The sequence below is a fragment of the Tachypleus tridentatus genome, chromosome 6, assembly GCF_004210375.1.
Source record: "Tachypleus tridentatus isolate NWPU-2018 chromosome 6, ASM421037v1, whole genome shotgun sequence".
NCBI lineage: Eukaryota > Metazoa > Arthropoda > Merostomata > Xiphosura > Limulidae > Tachypleus > Tachypleus tridentatus.
Window position 1 is genome coordinate 154717309 of NC_134830.1, and position 20517 is coordinate 154737825.

Sequence of the window (20517 nt, forward strand, 5' to 3'; positions counted from 1 at the left end):
GTTCAAAGCAAGCTTTATCTCAAACCACACATGAGTACAATCCATTAATAAAAGGTAAAACAATGTATGCCATGAACTAATTAAAGAAGTTAATTAAATAACGAATAGTTATAAATTAGTTTGTCTTTGAATTTCGCGCAAAGCTACACGAGGGCTATATGCGCTAGCCGTCCCTAATTTAGCAGTGTAAGACGAGAGGGAAGGCAGCTGGTCAACACCACCCATCACCAACTCTTGGGCTATTATTTTACGAAACAATAGCGGCATTGACCATAATGTTATAACGCTCACACGTGCTGAAAAGGTGAACATGTTCGATAGCCGTGTTTGGGATCCGAGACAAGCACATTATGTAATAGTCGAACGCTACCTTTCTATCAGGTCACGCCATGTCTACGTGTTTAATAAAATATTTATTGTTTGTACTTCACGTTGTCTTGTTTTTTTTAATAATTTAAATTAAAGTAGATCAGCCTGGTATGGCCACGTGGTTAGGGCGCCCAACTTGTAATCTGAGAGTCTAGGGTTTGAATCCCCGTCACACCAAACATACTCTCTCTTTCGACCCTGGGGTCGTTATAACGTGATGGTTAATCCCACTATGCGTTGGCATAAGAGTAGTCCAAGAGTTGGAAGTGAATGATGATGACTAACTGCCTTCCCTCTTGTCTCATACTGCTAAATTAGAGACGGCTAGCGCAGATAGCCCTTGTGTAGCTTTGCGCGAAATTCAAAACATACCAAACCTTACACATTACACTAACATAGATACGTTGATATAAATACAGCTATATAATACCTCACAAAATTTATTATATACATGTCTTATGAACTTGACAACTTTAATTAAGCCCCTTTAAGCGTCTTTCATATCAATCACAGGTCACATTAAGTAAATTATATATATATAAAGTAAGGTAATTTTTACATTCTTTTAGCAATAGATTTTAACTGAAACATATCTTCATACCATACTTCAGAAAAACAAAAGTTTCTAATGTTTACTAAGACTTAGGAGAATTTCTGGTCATCTAATTGAAGAGACTGGTTTAATCAGTTCATTACAGTGACATGTTAAGTTAACCATTTATATTTATACCTGTCTTTGTTGTTCGATTTTCTTCTTTAATTGACGTAAATCGTTTGTATTTACTTATGCGAACAAAAATTTGAAAGCATTTTCACCTGCGTCTATTCAACCACGTTATCATGGAATCCGATTGGAAATCGTGATGCTTTAATATACTTTAATTCTAATAACAAATTTTCAAATGTTAACAAGATATCGTCTAAATAAGGTGTCATAGTTCTTAGTTCCTCCTTGTATCATCCTTACTGGACATCAGATTGCTATTACCTGATTTGTCATATGAAATGACGTAATATTTTCCGAACCACCGTCATCGAAATTATCACGACAACTTACGTCAAAAAATTTGTCGAACAATATTACTTCTTCTTGTAATCAAACTATCAATCGAACATACTGTAAAAATTGGAAAATTATTCACATATCTCATGATAATATAAGATTTTCTTCTTCAATAAAAATCATACGCGTCTTATTTCTCATTGGTAAAATACGTTCTTTGCCGCCATGTTTCCACTCATCAAAAGGATAATGAAGGATAGTAAAGCGACAGATATTTCTACAACTAAAACATATAAAGAGAAATGTCCGATAACCTCTCAGACACATATATATATATATATACAAAATATTCAATTTTGTTTATCCACGTCCTGCATTGTTAACTTAAGTCTAATTACACCTACGACTACTGCTTAATATATCGTTAAAAGCTTCTAGCACACCAAGTGTTTCATCAATAGAGCTAACATTAACTATGTTAATGTCATTTGTGGGTCTATGTACAACTACTTGGAAACAAAATTTCACTCGTTTTTAGTAGGGGTAAGGATTACTTCTAGTTGGGTTGGTACACGACCATGTGATCTGAGGTTATAATCATGGGTAACAGTATCACCTTACGTTGTCATAGATGTTCTTGATACACAGACCCTGTAACTTGTCCTCGATACTAATGTAATATTAGCGTCTTCTAACTCTTAATTTTCTGTCTGGGCTTTACTTATCTCTTCATCGTTATAAGATAAATCTAATTTATTCGAATAATAAGATTGGACTTTAACATTTTCTTTTTTGTTAGTTGTCTGGTTTTCATCAATCATATATTCCTAAAGATAGGGTTTCCTCTCTTCAGTTTCTTTAATCTATTAACATGTACCAACTGTTTTCTTTTTTTACACATTTTTGTATTCTCAAAATAGATTGAACTTGTTTGTTTAAGTGCTCTGAAAGTGTCTTTCCACAGTTCTACTTATTTCTTGGTGTTTCCTCTCTTAACGATAAGGGTATATAACAATAATTTATATATTAATTTTATTTCATTAGTTTCGCCTTTTTATTTGGTTGTTTCTCTCTATTTTGAGCATGTTGTATTAAATGTTTTTTAATTATCTCAAAGGCTAACTGCAGCCTCTGTAAAAGCTCAGTCTTGTTATCATAACCTTCTGCGTTATAAAATATTTTTATGGTCATTATCTCTTGCTTTCACAGCAGTACATCTCTACCATGTAATAGAAAAAACGGACTTTCCAGAGTAGACTCATTTTCAGCACTTTATTAATAAATGAACCAGCTCTTCCCAAGTTTTATTTTCTTTCTCACAGTATTGAGAGATTATATCTAGGAAAATTCTGTTGAATATTTCTAGTAATACCGTAGCAGCTGGATGGAAAGCAGTTGTTTCAGTTTTCTGGACACTTAACAATTAATCAATGTAATTTTCTAACGTAGAAACGAAGTTACCATCTCTATCCATCAGAAAGTACTGGGTTACACCGTGTCTCGCTATTATGTTATTTGCAAATGCTTCAGCAATCGTTTCCGCTTTTTGATGAGGCAGCAAGTTATTTATTAACTCATCTTTATTTTGTTCACTAATCTCATAATCTAAATCACAAATTATTAGGCTATACACTCACGTTAAATCAACAGATGAATTTTAATATTTAATTGGAATTAAGCAAGATTGGTGAGAGTCGAAGCTTTTTTTTGATAATACAGTTATTTTATAAGATACCATGGTATCTTGCCATTATTTTTATTTTAAGAAATTAAAGAAGTGGCGGTAAGACTAATTAAATTCACTGTTGGTGCTTTACCATCATCTACAGTCAGAAATCTTTATTAGATGGGATTTTATCATAATCTTGAATCAAAATTTCATTTGTCGACAGGCACATACACAAAAATGTTTTTTTAAACTGTTTGAGTCACACCAGATATCACTATATTCCAGACAATATTTGATAGAACATATTTATTTATCAAATGAAATCATGGTTTCAAAACAATTAAAAAAATAAAACTTAAGTTTATAGATTTTTCCATTTTTGTCAATTCCAGTCCCAACATACAATATTTCTATTGACATATTCTCGTCGTTTCCTTTTCAATAATGAACTGAAACAGTGTTGTAGAACAGTGTCTTTGGCTTTACTTTACGTTAACACTTCCATGTTTCCAGCATGGCTACAGATTACCTGCGATAAAGGAAAACAGTGTACCATATTATTGTACAATTTAATAAGATTCATCAAAACTGTTAAAGATCAAACAGTATTTCTATATCCACTAGCTTTTGATCTAATGACACAGAAAGGATCAAAATTTAATAAGAAATCTATCGATTCATTCGATATAACATAACCTATATTACAGGTATTATAATTAATAAAGATAGTGTAACTATCCTTAAAAGAAGAATAGAACATTCCATACGAAGCACGTACCAATTACTCGGAAACAAGCTGATAAAGTAAAGTAAATATTCACATCGATTTTAGATTTGTTTACAGCTTTTATTGAAACATCAATGAAACTTTTTTAATGAGAACATGAGTTGTTAATCACACATACTATACCAAGTGTAAAATAATTGTTTTTATTATAGTAAAGTCACATCGGTCTCTCTGCTGATGTCTCCGTCTATTCAGTTGTCTGCACTATGAAAATAGAACACAAAATCATTAAGAAATAATTATTGGACGCACCGTATAACGTATAATTTAACTAAAATGTTAATTTTTTCCTAGATAGCCTTAAATAAACCTATTTAAAAAAGTTTCACATAACATAATGTAACTGTTCCTAACCTAAACTCGTTTGGAGTGTGACAAACAAATAAATAATAATAATGTATAACATTAAAAGAAACAAATTAAAGTTTTTAATAATTCAGATTGAAACGAAGGGAAACAAATAACTCTGTATTTTACTTTTCGAAAAAAGTAATACAAACCCCATAAGGCTTATTCAACATGAGACCATACTTTGAAAGTACATCAGTGTCAGAAAGAAAACTGAAAACATTTCTATAAAGTGTGTCGCGTTGATTTGTGATTTAAATTCGCTTGTCAATGCATCTGGAGAAGAAACCAATTATAAAGTATGACCTTTGTATAATTTGAAATCAGGAAATAGTAATCTGGGTTATAACAGTTTCGTAAATCAGAGCTGTGACCTTCACTATGATTGCATATTTACAATACGCTATAAAAGTTCGTAAATTTGAAGTCACTATTAACATAACGAACTTACTTAGAGCCGATATCAAGGTCTTTTTGCTTATTGCACTGGAATGAAGATGAGGCTAGTGGTAAGTGTTTTACAGTTTATTCAGTAAGTTACTTATCGGTTAAACTCTAGAACAGCTCACCGGAGACAAATAGTAGTATTTGGTGCATGGTATTATTCCAGTATAAGATGTGGCAAAATAATATGATATAAATAGACCAAAATTAATTTCTGTTCATAAGAGACCTGATCTCATTACATTGTTAGTGAAATATAAATTGATAACATAATTCTTAGAAAGGTATTCTATTTCAGTGTAACAGAATTCCCAGTAAAATAATACTGTGACAAACGCTCTCATCATAAAAAACAGGAGAGATGAAAATTATGTTGAATTTACAATCAAGCTCCTCGCGCGAGATCTGTCACAACACCAGTAAAATAATCTTTATGTTGACTACATTCACTAAATTAAAAAGTCATTTCTATTACAGTTATTATTACAAATTAGGCTAAACGATTTGGACTAAACATGAATTATGCCATTTATTTTATACATCGTCTGTTCTATGTTTGAACATTTAACAATAAAATATTAAAACTTTATGGGTAAAAGTTATAGGATAAGCTAATTTACATCGTACTAGTTTGTGTAACTGTTTCTCTCTGTGAAATAACTATGGGTCTACAGAATTTCCTCACAGAAGAAGCAAGTAGTTTGTTTTTTAATGGTCATAGTTTCACAAAAAATTATTTATTTTTTTACAGAATTTCATTCTACTTTTGGTGATTACGGTCTACACTGTAGGAAGCTACGCTGAAAACGGAAGTAACAAAATAACCCGAAACAACCACAATGGTTATGGTTGTTACGGAGATATAGGGAGAAATAGTAGAGCTCTTGGCAGACGTGGGAATAAAAGTGGTTTTGATAAGAAAAAAGATTTCAGAATATACAATGGTAATGGAAGATACGAGAAGAATATGTTTAGAAGAGACCCAGACGTAGGCTTGGTTTTTGACAGTGACCCTAACTTAAGAGATAGGTTAACAAGAGGAACACGATCAAAAAGACAAAGAGTAGGCGGAGAGAGTTTGGGTAGTGAGCTAAATATGAATCACAGTCTACATTTGGACGCATAAAATCGTATTGGTGGAGTGAAATTGGTAACAACACACTTAATTTCATTGTTCATGTTAGTATAAATAAGTAAGAATATCAACATTTAAATGCAGATATCTTTCAAAGTTTAACTTTTCAAATAATAAAGTTAATCCACTAGGCCATACCTCTCGACTCATATATCTGAAGATTGCTTATTGAAATCCTTATCGTATTAAACATACTTGTTCTCTAATGAGCAAAAGAGTAGTTTCAATGTTCGTGACTTATTTTATGTCTTAATGTGAACATTATCTCACATGATATAAGAATGTTTAGTCTGGTCTTTTAATAACTTTCACACCACATCGTCAATACTTTGTTAACTTTTGTAAGAAGCTGCATTGTTAACTTTACTGTTTTTAAAATTGTTGAATATTTAAAGAGTTTTCAATTTATCAGTGTTAATATAAGTAATAAGTTTTCTAAGTAATGTGTAATGTCTGAGAGCTTAAATTTTAAACACATTAGAAAAACGTATTGGTATGAAATGAGAAATATTAGAGCACCAGTACACGTTGTTTATTTAATATAAAGCAACACAGTGGTGTATGTGAACTTTGTTTATCGCATAGAACCTACATCAGATATCAGCGATTTAAGTCACTAAAGTTATTGATAAGTCGTTGGGAGAAGAGAAAGGACTGTTATTGTTGTACATCATAAATAATCTTCAGTTTTATTAAAGGGTAAGAATGGAACATTTTAACATGTACTTTACAATTATCTGTAATAGGAAGTAGAAGGAGATTCATAAATAGCGTCTGTGATATATTATTTGTTACACAAGATCCCACAGGTATATATATATACATTTATATCTTAAAATAAAATAACTTACAACAACATCGACAGGTTTGTCCTTTTAATTCAAGTTATATTAAACTGGATATATGTTTTTCTTTTACAGCTTCTTAGAATCTGGATTATCGCCGATAGAAATGATGTTGTGAAATCTTTCCTTTGTTCAATCAACAACCCGTAGGTTATATAATGAAAGACAAATATATTGAAATTACTGTAAACTTATTTTTGATATAAATATATTTTGCATTGAAATTTAGTTTGATTTTTACGTAACAGAAAATAAAGAACAATAAAGTAAATAAAGTAAGAAATAAAGTGTAATTTATAGTTAAAAGAAAACCTTTGTTAATCTGTTTGTCTGTGTGTTTCTTCTTTACCAGGAACACGTTTCGATACAGAATCAAATGCTTAGTTAGGCTAGTTTATTATTAGTATATTCTCACCAGATTATTTGAATAACGAAATTAATCAATGGGTTTATTAAAGAAAAATCTCACGTATAGTTTTATAATATTCAGACTCGTTTATTGATTCCACAGCATTGTTAGTTTCAACTTATAAATTCAATAAAGTTTGATACATGTAAAGATAATGTTAAGTTTATGAAGAAAAGTGTTTACCAAAAATGTAATATTTTTGACATCTTTTATAGGAACTAACAGATATGTGGGAGAAAATGATATACACTTTTAAGTACCAGTGTGAAACACCTCTTAAATATTTTTGTACCAAAAGATGGCAGCATCATTTATAAATTAATGTTTTATATTTTAGAATAACTTATTCTTAATCTTTATCAAAAGGTGTTATAAACATTCTTCAAGAAATGTTACATCGATATTGACTTTACAGTGACAACCAAATTTCACCTTCGTCACTACAATTAATAAATCTTAGGATGAAACATTTGACCGTGTAGCAAAAATATGTCTTCATGTCGACTTGAAGAGGAAAGGCGGAAGACTTTCGAAACGTCGTCCTCCGCACTTGTGTTTCCACAACGAGCAGTTGCCGTCCATTCTTCGAAGTTCATCATATTTTATAGCTTTCTTTTCATCCATATTTGTGTTAAATAAATCTAATACAAATTAAAACACTGGGAGACATACACGGGTGATGAGAAAATATAGATAAGAATTTTTTTTCGTGAAATACTAAGAAACGAAAGATCTTGTTTTTTTCAATCTTCTCATAATGTAATTCATTTAAAAATATGTGGATTAAATACTTCTTTAGAATAAACTTTCTGAAACAAAATAAATAATTTTTTTTAATGACCATGTTTATAATACAGAGGAGTTATAGAGAAAATATAGAAAACAAAACACATTTAAGATGTGTGATAACTATTCATACAACTAAACTAATCATAGTTTCAGTTTACAGTTGAACAATAATAAGTTGGTAAACAACGATGTGTGAATATAAGGAATTTATCTATTTTTTAAACATGTATTATGTCCCATCCCGGGGAAAAAAATCACTCCATTATATGTTTTATGTAATCGTTCAAGTTCCTAAAACAAAGTTTTTCGTGATTCTTCGTATGTACAAAAAAATAAAATTAAGCGCACCTGGATCCTGAGACAAGACTATAAGAAGGTTCATGTTTCCAAGACAAGACGATTGTAATAATTTGGGTTATTCAAAAAACAAATCTTAACAATTAATTTTATTAACTAGGTTCTATTGAAATCATACGAAGAGAGAGCGGTTCTTCATATTTACTGACGAAAGACACAAAAATTAAAACTTGCCACAACAGAAAAGTTGTTGCACGAAGTCGATAGTCCTCACTACACGTTGTTCCCCGCTGGTACAGCGATATGTCTACGAACTAACCACGCTAAAATCGGGGATTCGATTCCACGCCAGAAGGGTATACATGGGATATGTCTTCCACTCGTATCGAAACGTTCAGCATTCTGGAACATTATATAAAATATAACTGGGGATTAGGGAATAAGATGGGTGGTTCCTCTGAGAAAAGGCCTAATATGCTATACTTTGTATGTTTTCCTTTTGATAGGAAGTCGTTTTAAAATAATCATAAGAATATATGTCACAAAAATTTCAAACTCAACTTTTACAACGAAGTGTAAGAATTCTGAATATGATTTATGTTTTGACGTCAAGTATCACAGATTTATTTATTTCGGACATTGCAGTAATTTTATTAGAATATGCAGATATTGTTACTAAACCAACAGGCAAGTCTAATAAATTGTGCCATTAATGTTTTGAAACGAACAATATGACAGTATCGTATAACATTACGTGTTACGCCTAACTAAGCCTGTAAATTTGACTGACCTTTCAAATTTCACGAAATTAAAAGTAAAGGTTTTACACATATTGTTTTGAAGGAAATCAAAACTCAAGACAAGTTGTTTAGTTTGATATAAGTTATCATACTGAGTCTTCTAATCATCCCTTCGACCCTTAAATGCAAACGAGATGATGAAATCTTCGTGTCTCAAGTTACATCAACAAAAAATGTTTTAAATCTATTTGAAATTGTTTTTCTCATGAATTCAAACAGAAATTGGATCCAATTAGCCTCGGAATGGCCTTTAGGCAATGTTTCAGACTCATTTATACAAGATTCTTTTGAATATGATATGCATCTTGAAGAGTATATGTTTTGGAACGAATGAAAAAGTACTTCTTTTGCAACTTACGTTACAATTGACGTCAAAACACGAGATAAACAACATCCAATCATCTCGTAGTTAAGTGGTTTTTATCAGCAAGTGTTCCATTTTTTTATACTGGTTTCTAACAACACTTAAACATAAATATCAATTGAATTGCTACACAATGATATAAACAACAAAGCTTAAAATTACTTAAAATCGTTGTCTGGTAATCGAAATCGCTAAAAGCACGTTTATCAAGATCGAACAAAATCCAAACGAATTACTACTAGTTTATAATTCCATTTGAGTATTTTAATATTTTTGTTTCTGAGAAACAAACTGAATGCACTAATAAAAAAGTGAAAAACAAGTACCAAAAATATGCCATAATTTACACAATGTTTACCACAAAACCCTAACGTCTTAAGTGTTCAGATTACGTTTTAAAATGAAACATTTGTACGTACTGATTTGTGAGGAATATTACTATGGTGGGAAAATTACATAAAGTTTTATGAATGAAGAATTTAAGAAAGTTATTCAGAAGCAACAAGCGAGGGAGAAATGTAACTTATCTATAGATTTCCAATTTCTGAGACGTTGTTTCAGATAAAAAGTTGCTAACCGGTAGTTCACTGATGTTTACCGAACCTCAACATTTATCCACATAATATAACCAAAACTACCTGAAACATGTTATTAATGTAATTATAAATTTATTAAAATGTAATTTTCCTTTGCCCGAATTGACGATATAACACAATAATGATTATTTGGCTTGAGCTCGGTCTTTGAAAGTACATCAGCCTCAAAAAGATAATTAATAAATATCTTTTAAAATGTTTTGTTCATCACAGGTATGGCTTTAAGTATGATTGTGTCATATCATATCACTATAGAAATACGTAACTTGATATAATCAACGAACTAACAATCGATATCAACGTCTTTTACCTTATTCTTGTCTAATGAACATGAGGACAGTGGTCAGTGTTTTACAGTTTATTTTATCTGTTCATTATTGACCAAACTGCAAAATAACTCACCGAAGACAAATTGTTGTATATGTTGCATGGTATCATTTCCTTATGAGAAGTGGCAGTCCTAAACGTAGAATAATGTGAGATAATTAAATTAAAATTAATTTCCTATGATAAGAGACCTGATCTCATTATAGAATAGTGTTAGTGAAATGTAAATTGATAACGTAATTCTTAAAAGGGTATTCAAATTTAGTATAACAGAATTCCCAGTGAAACATCACTGTGACAAATGTTCTCATCTTATATGGAAATGAATAATTTTGTTTAATTTTAGTTTAAACTAATCTATTTAAAAGTAACTCTCAATAAAAGTTAAAAGCTTTAAGGGGAAAATGCTATGCGATAGATCAGTCAATATATTTGTGTGTTTGGGTATACGACTGTCTGTGTAAAAAAAACAACTTTAACACAAACGATCCACAATGAGAGAGTAGATTATTAAAATTTGTCATAATTCGTGAGAAAGATAAATTTTGATATATATTTTTATTACAGGTTTTCGTTTTGCTTTTGGTTACTCCTGTCTGCACTGTAGGAAGTTACGCTAAAAACGGTAATAACGATAGAAACCGGAACATCCAAGATGGTTGCGGTTATCACGGAAACAAAATGGGAGATATGAGGAGTAATGACAGAAATGGGTGTAACTGTGATCCAGGTTTTCATAAAGTAATGGAAATATAGGAAAGAATAAGAAAGGGTTAGGAAGAGACACAACTGGAGGTTCAGACTCTAACATTGGCGTGAGAGGTGGTGGAAGTTACGACACTCGATTGGGAAACGAAAGAATATTGGATAGTGAACTAAGAAAGGTTGATGGTCAGAATGTGGGTGCAGGAAATCGTAATGGCAGAGGATAATTGGTAACAGGTAATTTAGGTGACTATAAATTATTGAGCATTTTAAACTTTAAATATAAAAATTTTCTGAAATTTCACTTTTCTCGAAAGAATGTTAAAAATTTAACTTTCTGATCGTGTCGATTGATTCGCAGCGTGAAGGTCGTGGCTTCAAATATCCGTCACACGAAACATGCCCTCTAGGTGTAGTGTAGTTATAATGTAGTCAGTACTACTATTCGTTGGTAATATACTAGCCCAGAAGTTGTTTTTCACTGATAAATTAGAAACGGTAAGCGCAGATAGCCATAATTTAACCCTATGTGAAATTAAAAAGAAGAAACAAACTAATTTAGGAATACAAAATTGAGAGGAGATAAAATGATTAAACAGTTTATATTTTTTCATACAAACTTACTGATTGACCAACATTTATCACCAAGTGGCACAGCGGGAAGTCTGTGGACTCACATCACTGGAAATAGTGTTTTGATAATCGTTGTGGACAGGCAGAGACAGCCCTCTGAGTAGCTTTGTGACCAATTTTATATATTTAATGCCTGACATTTAGAATTAAACCTTCCTAAAGGATTATGGTTGCAAATAAGGCTGGAATATAACTTAATATATGTATCCAGGGATGTAAAGTGTAAGTTCACAGATTTACAACAATATAATTTGGTATTTGATTCTTAGCAGCGGACAGACTGCGGTGTTTTCACATTTTCGTACATCAGTCACATTAAGACATTCTTATACAAAAATGTTACACGATGATACTTCATGTCACGTAATAACGTCTTTTTAAAATTCCTGACTCATAGAATATTTTATTGTTTGGTGGGTTTTTTTTAATTTCGCACAAAGCTACTCGCGCGCTATCTGTGCAAGCCGTTCCTTATTTCCCAGTGTAAGACTGGAGGGAAGGCAGCTAGTTATCACCACCCACCGCCAAATCTTGGGCTACTCTTTTACCAACGAATAGCAGGATTAACCGTCAATTATAACGCCACCATGGCTGAACACCACAACATCTAATTATCTGAAACATAAGTAATTTTTATTCTTGGTTTCTAGCAACACTTAAACATAAGCATCAAGTGAATTGCTACGTAACGAGAGAAACAACGAAGCTTAAAATTACTTAAAATCGTCGTCTGGTGATCGTAATCGTTAAAATCATGTTTATCAAAATCGAACAAACCCAAGAGAATTTGAACTAGTTTAAAATTCCGTTTCAGTATTATAATAGTTTTATTTCTGGGAAACAAACTGAATGTACGAATAAAAAAGTGAAAAACAAGAAAAAATGCCATAATTTATACATTGTTTACCACATAACCATGATGTTTTAAGTGTTTAGAATATGTTTTAATATAAAACATTTGTAATACTAATTCGTGAGTTACTTTAAAAAAAGTCAATATGAGGTCATGAGGGATGAAACTTTGGTGTCAAAGGTCAAGAATTCTGGTCACACTGAGGCAAAATAATGTAATATTTAAATGTGATATGAAAATTAAACATAGATTATTTTAAGTGTTTGGATATATATGTCTGTTTTATTCTTGTTACTTGTTCTAAAGATTATACTGAGGGATATTTTTGTCACTAATAGATTATTCTGAGGTCAAAAAAATCATTCTTATTAATTTTATTATTGTAGAAGTTAAATATTGATTACCTTTTGCTAACTAAAACAGAAGATTGTTTCTGTCTGTTTTTGAATTTCGCACAAAGCAACTCGAGGGCTATCTGTGCTAGCCGTCCCTAATTTAGCAGTGTAAGACCACCACCACCGGTAGTCATCACCACCCACCGCCAACTCTTGGGCTATTCTTTTACCAACGAATAGTGGGATTGACCGTCACATTATAACGCCCCCACGGCTGAAAGAGTAAGTATCTTTGGCGCGACGGGGATGTGAACCCGCGACCCTCAAATTACGAGTCGCACGCCTTAACACGCGTGGCCGGTCTTTTATTTATTAATGTTAATATTATCTCACATGAATTAAGAATGTATAGTCTTGTCTTTCAACAACTATCACACCATATCGTCACTGATGTGTTAATTTTTGCAACAAACTGCTTTGTTCACTTTACTGTTTTTAAAATCGTTGAATATTTAAAGATTTCGCCGTTTTCTCATTGTTAATACAAGTAATTGGTTTTCTAGGTAATGTATAATGTGTGTGAGCTTAAAATTTATACACATTAATGAATGTGTTAAGTTTGAAATGAAAAACATAATGACCTTAGGTCACGTTATTTTCTTAATACAAAGCTACACTGAGGGCTATCTTAACTTTGTTTATCGCATAGAGCCGACACCATATATTAGCGATTAAAGTCACTAAAGTCATCGATAACTATGTAGAGATTTATAAAGGAGACATTTTTGTACTTTTAATGAAAATTATTTTTTTAAAGTAGAAAGGTTTTATATATATATATATGTACAGGGTTTTTTGAAACCAATTACAAAATTAATTGCTTGATTTTGGAATTTCGCACAAAGCTACTCGAAGGCTATCTGTTCTAGCCGTCCCTAATTTAGCAGTGCAAGACTAGAGGGAAAGCAGCTAGTCATCACCACCCACCGCCAACTCTTGAGCTACTCTTTTACCAAAGAATAGTGGGATTGATTGTAACATTGTAACGCCCCCACGGTTGAAAGGGTAAGCATCTTTGGCGCGACGGGGATGCGAACCCGCGACCCTCAGATTACGAAGCGCACGCTTTAACCCGCTAGGCCATGCCAAGCCCCTACAAAATTAATAAAATACATGAATGAAATAGTTTATAGTTTTCTTAAAAGATGAAATACCATAATCTCTTAATAATAATTAATATTAATAATAATATACAAATATGATTTTGTAAATAGTATAAACTATACAAGTATGTATGATCAGGATGAATTAAAGCAAGGGGGAATCTTTAATAGTTGCGGCACTTGAAATTATTTTAGGAAGGGTTAAAGTTAATTAATATATGAGACCTTTCCTCTCATTTTTATTTACTATAGTTTTGTGTGCTAGTAATACCATGTGTGGAACATGCTGACTGCCGATTCCATTTGATTACTCATCACGACCTCTGCTAACCTACCCTCAATTTGGAATTCTTCCAGTCATGACAAGAGTAAATTAACTTATAAGACTTGGGCGTGATCAAATAGAACATTTGAGGTGTTTGACTTCTTGAATTGGAAACTATAACTGAAACGTTGGGAGAAAACGTTTCGTATATGAAAAGTCGGAGCAGTTTTCTGAGCCGCTAAGCCACAGCTGGAAAATATATGTTTATTGCATTGATTGAGTACAAACAGTTTATATGTTTCATTGACGCATAGCTAAATGTGTTCTGATAAATATTGTGAGCAATAAAATGCACAATCTACCATAAGAGATACTCCGCCACCCCCAGTAATTTATAACAGCTAACAATAACTACGTTAATATGTGTATGTTAATAAATTAAAAGTTTATGGTCATGTTTTCCAGAGTTCTAGTATTGAACTCTGTGATTTGATTTTCCACTTTGGTCAAGTTTTCGTTAGTTTGAGATGTAGCTTTGTATCAAAACAACAAAAACATCAATGAAACTGAATTTTGTAATTATATTTCACGTTACATACTCTAGCACCTCGTACATAATACAGTGAAGTTTTAAAAAGATAAATTTGTAAGCTAAATTTGTCTTCGTATCCATGACATAAGCTTTTGTAATAAGTTACATCAAACAAGTATGGTTTATTATTGTTACATCTCTCGGTGTTGGTAAGTGAGTATGTTAATATCAACAATGAATGAATTGATCTATTTATGATCTGATCATTTTTAAATTCTCAAAAATTATCTCACCATCATTTTTATTTAAGAAAGTCTTTGTTTCTCTCTTAAGAATTTCCGTTTTTACAAACTTGCTTCGTTTCCTTATACTGATTGATATATTTTGAAAAAACAAACAAACTTGAATAACGACATTAATTCAATTCCTTTATTAAAGAAAAACCACGTGTAGTTTTATGATATTTAGATTCATTTGTTGATGCACGGTGTAATGGATTTCAGCTTCTAAACTGCACAAATTTTGGATAGATGTAAAGACAGTGTCTAGTTTATGATGAACAGTTTTTACAAGAAACGTAATATGTTTGAAATCATTTATAAAAATTTGTGGTATTATATGCTGAGAACATTTGTCACAGTGCTGTTTTACTGGGAATTATGTTACACTAAATTTGTATATTTTTCTGAACACTTTATCAATTTTAATTTCACTAAATATCTCCCATAATGATACTTGGTATCTTATCATCAGAAATTAATTTTAGTCTAATTATCTGCCATTACTCTATATGGAGGACTGCCACTTCTCTTACTGAAATGATACCATGCAACAAATAATTGTTTTAAGTGAGTTGTATTGCTGTTTAACCGATAATTAACTTGTAGAATAAACTGTAGATCCCTTACCACTGTCTTTCTGTTTATTGGACTGCGATTTGGTAAAATACGTTGATATCAGCTGTTAGTTAGTTGGTTATGTTAAAAGTATTTTTCTACTATTCGTATTTACATAATGTGGTGATATGACACAATCACACTTAAGGCCATAGCTGTGAGTTACGAAACTGCTATGATGAAACTTTCTACTCATCGTTTTTTAATCAAACAAACGTCGTACTCTATAATTAACTTTTTCTTCAGATGTATTGGGAAACGTTGAATCTAAATCAACGTCATAAATTTTATAGCAATGTTTTTAATTTCTTTCTGATACTGATGTATTTTCAAAGTCCGACATCATGCCAAATAATCATAATGGTGTTTATATCGTCACTTTATAATAAAATAAATTACAGATTTTTTGTTTCTCTTCATCAATATCTGAATTATTTGTTTTCTATTATATCACTTTATTATTATTTATTTATCTGTCATACTGAAACATTCCTTTTGAGTTTAAGTTAGGTACAGTTACGTTATGTTATGCGAAAGTTTCCTTCTTAGTTTAGGTAAAGCTACTTTAAGTGAAAAGTTTACAAATGAATATAAATAAATTTTTCGAACGCTTTATTGACAGGAACTTATTTTATAACAATTTTTTTTCCAGTTGGTATAGCATCTATAATTAACAAGTAATGTTCTCATTATATACGATTTTTATGCAAGTGAGAGTTTCAGTTAACAGTTGTTTAAAGATTATATAAACAGATCTGAAATCATTGCAAATGTTTAATATACTTTACTATCTTGTTTCCAAGTCATTGGTACGTGCTTCGTAAAGTATGCTCTGTTGTTCTTTTAAGATAAGTTTCACTACCTTCACTCATTATGATGTCTTTAATATATTTAATTTATAATATTTATAATGTATGTTGTAATAATTGGCTTACGTAAATAGTATTCCACAAATTATGTTTATTGTATATAAACCGATCTGAAAAGAAACACGTATTCACCAATGGATATCACATATGTATTGTGTAGTGTTAATACTATTATTATAAATTATTCTGCTTATTGAAAATTTCTAAAGAACTAAATAAAAAATATAAAGGTAAACAATGTAACAAGTCTAACACAAATGTTTCATGTGAAGTATAAATGTGTGTTATAATGCTCATTAAATTTTAATTTTATTCACTTTTTATAAGTATTATTAGCCTTATATCTTGGTTTGAAATAACAAAGATCTTGTGTGATATTTTCAATATTACGGCTTGTAATAAATATAAATCTTATTCTCAATTAGTTATATTAATCACTTTATTAATTATGAAATTCTGATCCCCATTGGTAAAAAAATATCATATGTTGGAAATGGAATTTCCAAAAACGGAGAAATCTGTAAACTTTAGTTATGTGTTTTAAAATTTTCTTAAACCATAATTTGATTTCGAAAAGGAAAGTTGTCCTCCAAGAATATAGCGCCATCTATTGAAAGTCACGCACTATAAAAGGAGATGAAGAAATGTTTTTCGCTATGTACCTGTCCAGAAATGAGATTTTAATTTAAGATGATGATAAAATCCCATCTGATAATGATATCTGACTGTGGATGGCAGTAAAGCATTAATAGAGACTTTTCATTCATCTTACAGCCAACGATTTGATTTGTTAAAATGAAAATAGGTGGGTAGATGTCTTAATGTATAATAAAAAAAAACAACTTTTTTTATGAAATCGTGTTTTGACTGCAGCCAACCCTACTTTATAATCCATAAACTAACTTTGAGGTTTGGCTAATTAATTATTAAAATTGATATGTTGATATCATTTGAGAGTGTGGCCCAAAAATATCACTGCACATGGAGTTTTGAATAATGTTCCAAAGAGTTTATGCAATATTACATGAGCCTGATAAAAGTTATCCTAGTTTTCAAAACAGATTTTCCATCATCAGTGATGACGAGAAAATTCACTTGTAGAGAAAAATGTATTTCTTAAAACGTCTGGTTTGGGTTGAAACAAATTTTTATGTAGAGGAGCGAACAACATTCCGACCTTCTTCGGTCATCGTCAGATTCACAAAGAAAGAAAGAGGTAATTGACCGATAGCTGACCACATGTTTAAGGGGGATTGTTTTACTGAGTGTAGGAATGTAGAGAGCGTGTTCAGATGTTTGAATATATATTTTTTGACAAACACCACTCCAACATTATTTATAAAATACAATGTGACAACGCCACGACTTCTATATTGGAGAAACAAGTAGAAAAATGAAAACAGATTCAAAAAACACAAAAAGTCACCTTATCACGTTTTCGAACACTTAAAATAAAATTAACACAACATAACCGTAGAAAACACCTAAATTCTAAATATTAAACAAACATAAACAAACGCAAAATCGAAGAATTCTTACTTATGCAACATCCCAAACCCAAAATAAACCAATACAAAGGAACACCTTTATATCTATATTCTTTGTGAACCTGACGATGACCGAAGAAGGTCGAAACGTTGTTTGCTCCCCTACATAAAAATTTTTCTCAACCCACTCCAGCCGTTTTTAAGTGAAGATTTTCCATGATTCAGATACGCAGACTTCGAAATTAATTTTTATTTTTTCTATGACGTGGAAATTGTTTAAAAACAGGATGAAAACAAACTCTTACTTAGGTCCAATTATTATTTCGTTTATCACGATGAAGACTTTTTATTATTATGTTTTTTCAAGAGCAATGTAAAGAAACTGAAGAAAAGAGAAGAAAATTGATGAGAAACGAATATGAATCATCATTCATCTTGATATCTTTATGTGAAATACTCGACTTTTATTCCTAAAACTACGTGTTGTGGTATATCTTTTATTTATCAACCTTGTGTTGGGCTTAAATTGTGTGATCATTGTTTATTTATCCAATCTTTAATACGTATGTTGCTGCCCCATTCACAGATAAAGCATGAGAGCTGGTTAGGTTGAGCTACGTTTCATGCTTTGTTGTTTGACTATTTCAAAATATATGAAATTCTGCATATTTCGATTGTCAACCTTACAGCATACAAAAACACTTTTAAATATCCATAAAGTAGCAAATGATGTTCTTTGTAATTGACTTTATTAAGAAGAAGTTCGAGATTTTCGTATGAACAAAATGAGCAGTAGGAAGAGATACATATATATAACTATTGTGTAGAACACCTTTCAGACTTCTTTTGGAGGAATCAGTGAACAATCACCATTCACTCTGCTCATTTATTGCAGCTCCTAGTGGTATTAATTGTGCAATATTAGTGCAATAAACCAGAGAACCACCATGCGAAAAAAGTATAAAATCTTTTTCATTATACCTGTACCAGTAATGTGATGTTCCTGGAGGAAGTAAACTCTTAACCTGAAACCTATAACCGGGAGTCACTGGAGAATCTTTTAAAAGGTTCAAATCTATCACCAAATCAATAATTTCATCTTGTGTGAAAAGATATGGTTTACCAAATGTTTCAGGTTGAAAATACACTTTATTATCATTTCTAATGACATAAATTCAGAATCAGATATTACTGTATCAATAGTGTCTGTTGAAATAAATACAGCTACATCAGGTCTTATTACAATATAAAGTTTAAATAAGAAATTTCCTTTTTATTCCGAGTGTTGCAACCTTGCATGTTTTTGAGAAATCTTGTAATGTTTTGTCATTGTTTCCTAACAACAAATTTACTACAAATGTATTATAATATATTTGGGTCATTTACACGACCTGTCGCTGCCATAACGACTAACAAATAATACTGAAAAGAAAAAAGTATAAAAGTGCACGCACAATCAGATACTATCCAGAAAGGACCCAGCATGGCCAGGTGGGTTAAGGTGCTCGACTCGTAACGTAAGGGTCACGGGTTCGAATCCCTGTCACACCAAACATGCTCGCCATTTCAGCCGTGGGGGCGTTATAATGTGACTGTCAATCTCACTATTCGTTGGCAAAAAAAGAGCCCAAGAGTTGGCGGTAGGTAGTGATGACTAGCAGCCTTCTCTCTATTCTTAGACTGCTAAATTAGGGACAGTTAGCGCAGATAACTCGAGTAGCTTTGCACGAAATTTAAAAACAAACAAACAAACTCTTCAGAAATGACACATCAGGCGCTTGTTAACTGTTTGTATACTTGCGGTGTGTTTCTCATGGGTACTATAATAATCCATGAGACTCTCGTTTTGTAATTGGTCTAGAGATATCTACAAACTCTGGTTGTCAACATTTTATGAATAGCAAAATGTGACTTGAATTCAATCGAAATGTGTCACTTTGGTGAAAGTACATATGACACTTTTCTAGAAATCTGTACTTGATGGAGAAAAATGGTTATAATTTCTGGATTCAGTAAACAGGAATTACTGTATTACATAGGAACATTTTAACACAATAAAACCATTGCAGGTTTCTGTTGTTCAGTAATACTTAAGTTATGAAACTTATTATACTGCTATAACAATAAGTTATGGGAAAAAATGCAGCATGAAAATATTTTGTTTCCTTGTAATTGAGCACAATACATGTTTACCCACCAAGTCAGTTCATTATACCTTGTTGTTTATCAACTTATTATTAGTCAGTAATAAACTGAAACTATAAACTAGTTTAGTTGAATTTGTAGTTATCACACAACTTTAATGTGTCGCTTTTACTTGTGTATTTATAACGATTCCTCAATATTATAAATATGGTTCTGATATGGTGGTACTTATACATTTTATTTCAGAAAGTTTATTCTAAATGATTATTTAATCCACATATTTCCTAAATATGAATTACATTATGAAAACAACACAATATGAAAAGTTGTTTATTCTTTTACACTTATTTCGTAAATAAAAACCTTTTCATGTACAATTTGTCATCTCTCGTATTTGCTTGTGTTGACCAAACGTGTTAAATCGTGCGACGCGTAATCTGAGGGTTGCGGGT

General features: G+C 31.3%; 1 protein-coding gene and 2 long non-coding RNA genes across 6 annotated transcripts; 1 reads left to right on the top strand and 2 right to left on the bottom strand.

Annotated features, from left to right (window-relative positions):
• Positions 1 to 3377: 3377 nt before the first annotated feature.
• LOC143254176 (uncharacterized) lies at positions 3378 to 4432 on the bottom strand. 2 transcript variants are annotated; one of them, XR_013030064.1, is made up of 3 exons: positions 4329 to 4432; positions 3952 to 4032; positions 3378 to 3570 (listed from the first exon to the last, which is right to left on the bottom strand). It is a non-coding gene; the product is annotated as an uncharacterized LOC143254176 (long non-coding RNA). The 2 variants fall into 2 exon arrangements; XR_013030063.1 differs by having other exon boundaries at positions 3947 to 4032.
• Positions 4433 to 4557: 125 nt separating this feature from the next.
• LOC143254174 (uncharacterized) lies at positions 4558 to 7365 on the top strand. Of its 3 annotated transcripts, XR_013030060.1 has the most exons (4): positions 4558 to 4685; positions 5372 to 5770; positions 6676 to 6746; positions 7225 to 7365. XR_013030060.1 is itself a non-coding variant. In XM_076508971.1 (3 exons), exons 1-2 carry the CDS (start codon positions 4668 to 4670, stop codon positions 5744 to 5746), a joined length of 393 nt encoding a protein of 130 aa, XP_076365086.1. In that variant the 5' UTR covers positions 4558 to 4667; the 3' UTR covers positions 5747 to 5770; positions 6676 to 6925. The 3 variants fall into 3 exon arrangements, 1 of the variants encoding a protein (XP_076365086.1); XR_013030061.1 differs by lacking the exon at positions 7225 to 7365 and having other exon boundaries at positions 5372 to 5799; positions 6676 to 6925; XM_076508971.1 differs by lacking the exon at positions 7225 to 7365 and having other exon boundaries at positions 6676 to 6925.
• LOC143254175 (uncharacterized) lies at positions 7073 to 9006 on the bottom strand. The gene is made up of 2 exons (XR_013030062.1): positions 8886 to 9006; positions 7073 to 8497 (listed from the first exon to the last, which is right to left on the bottom strand). It is a non-coding gene; the product is annotated as an uncharacterized LOC143254175 (long non-coding RNA).
• Positions 9007 to 20517: the final 11511 nt, after the last annotated feature.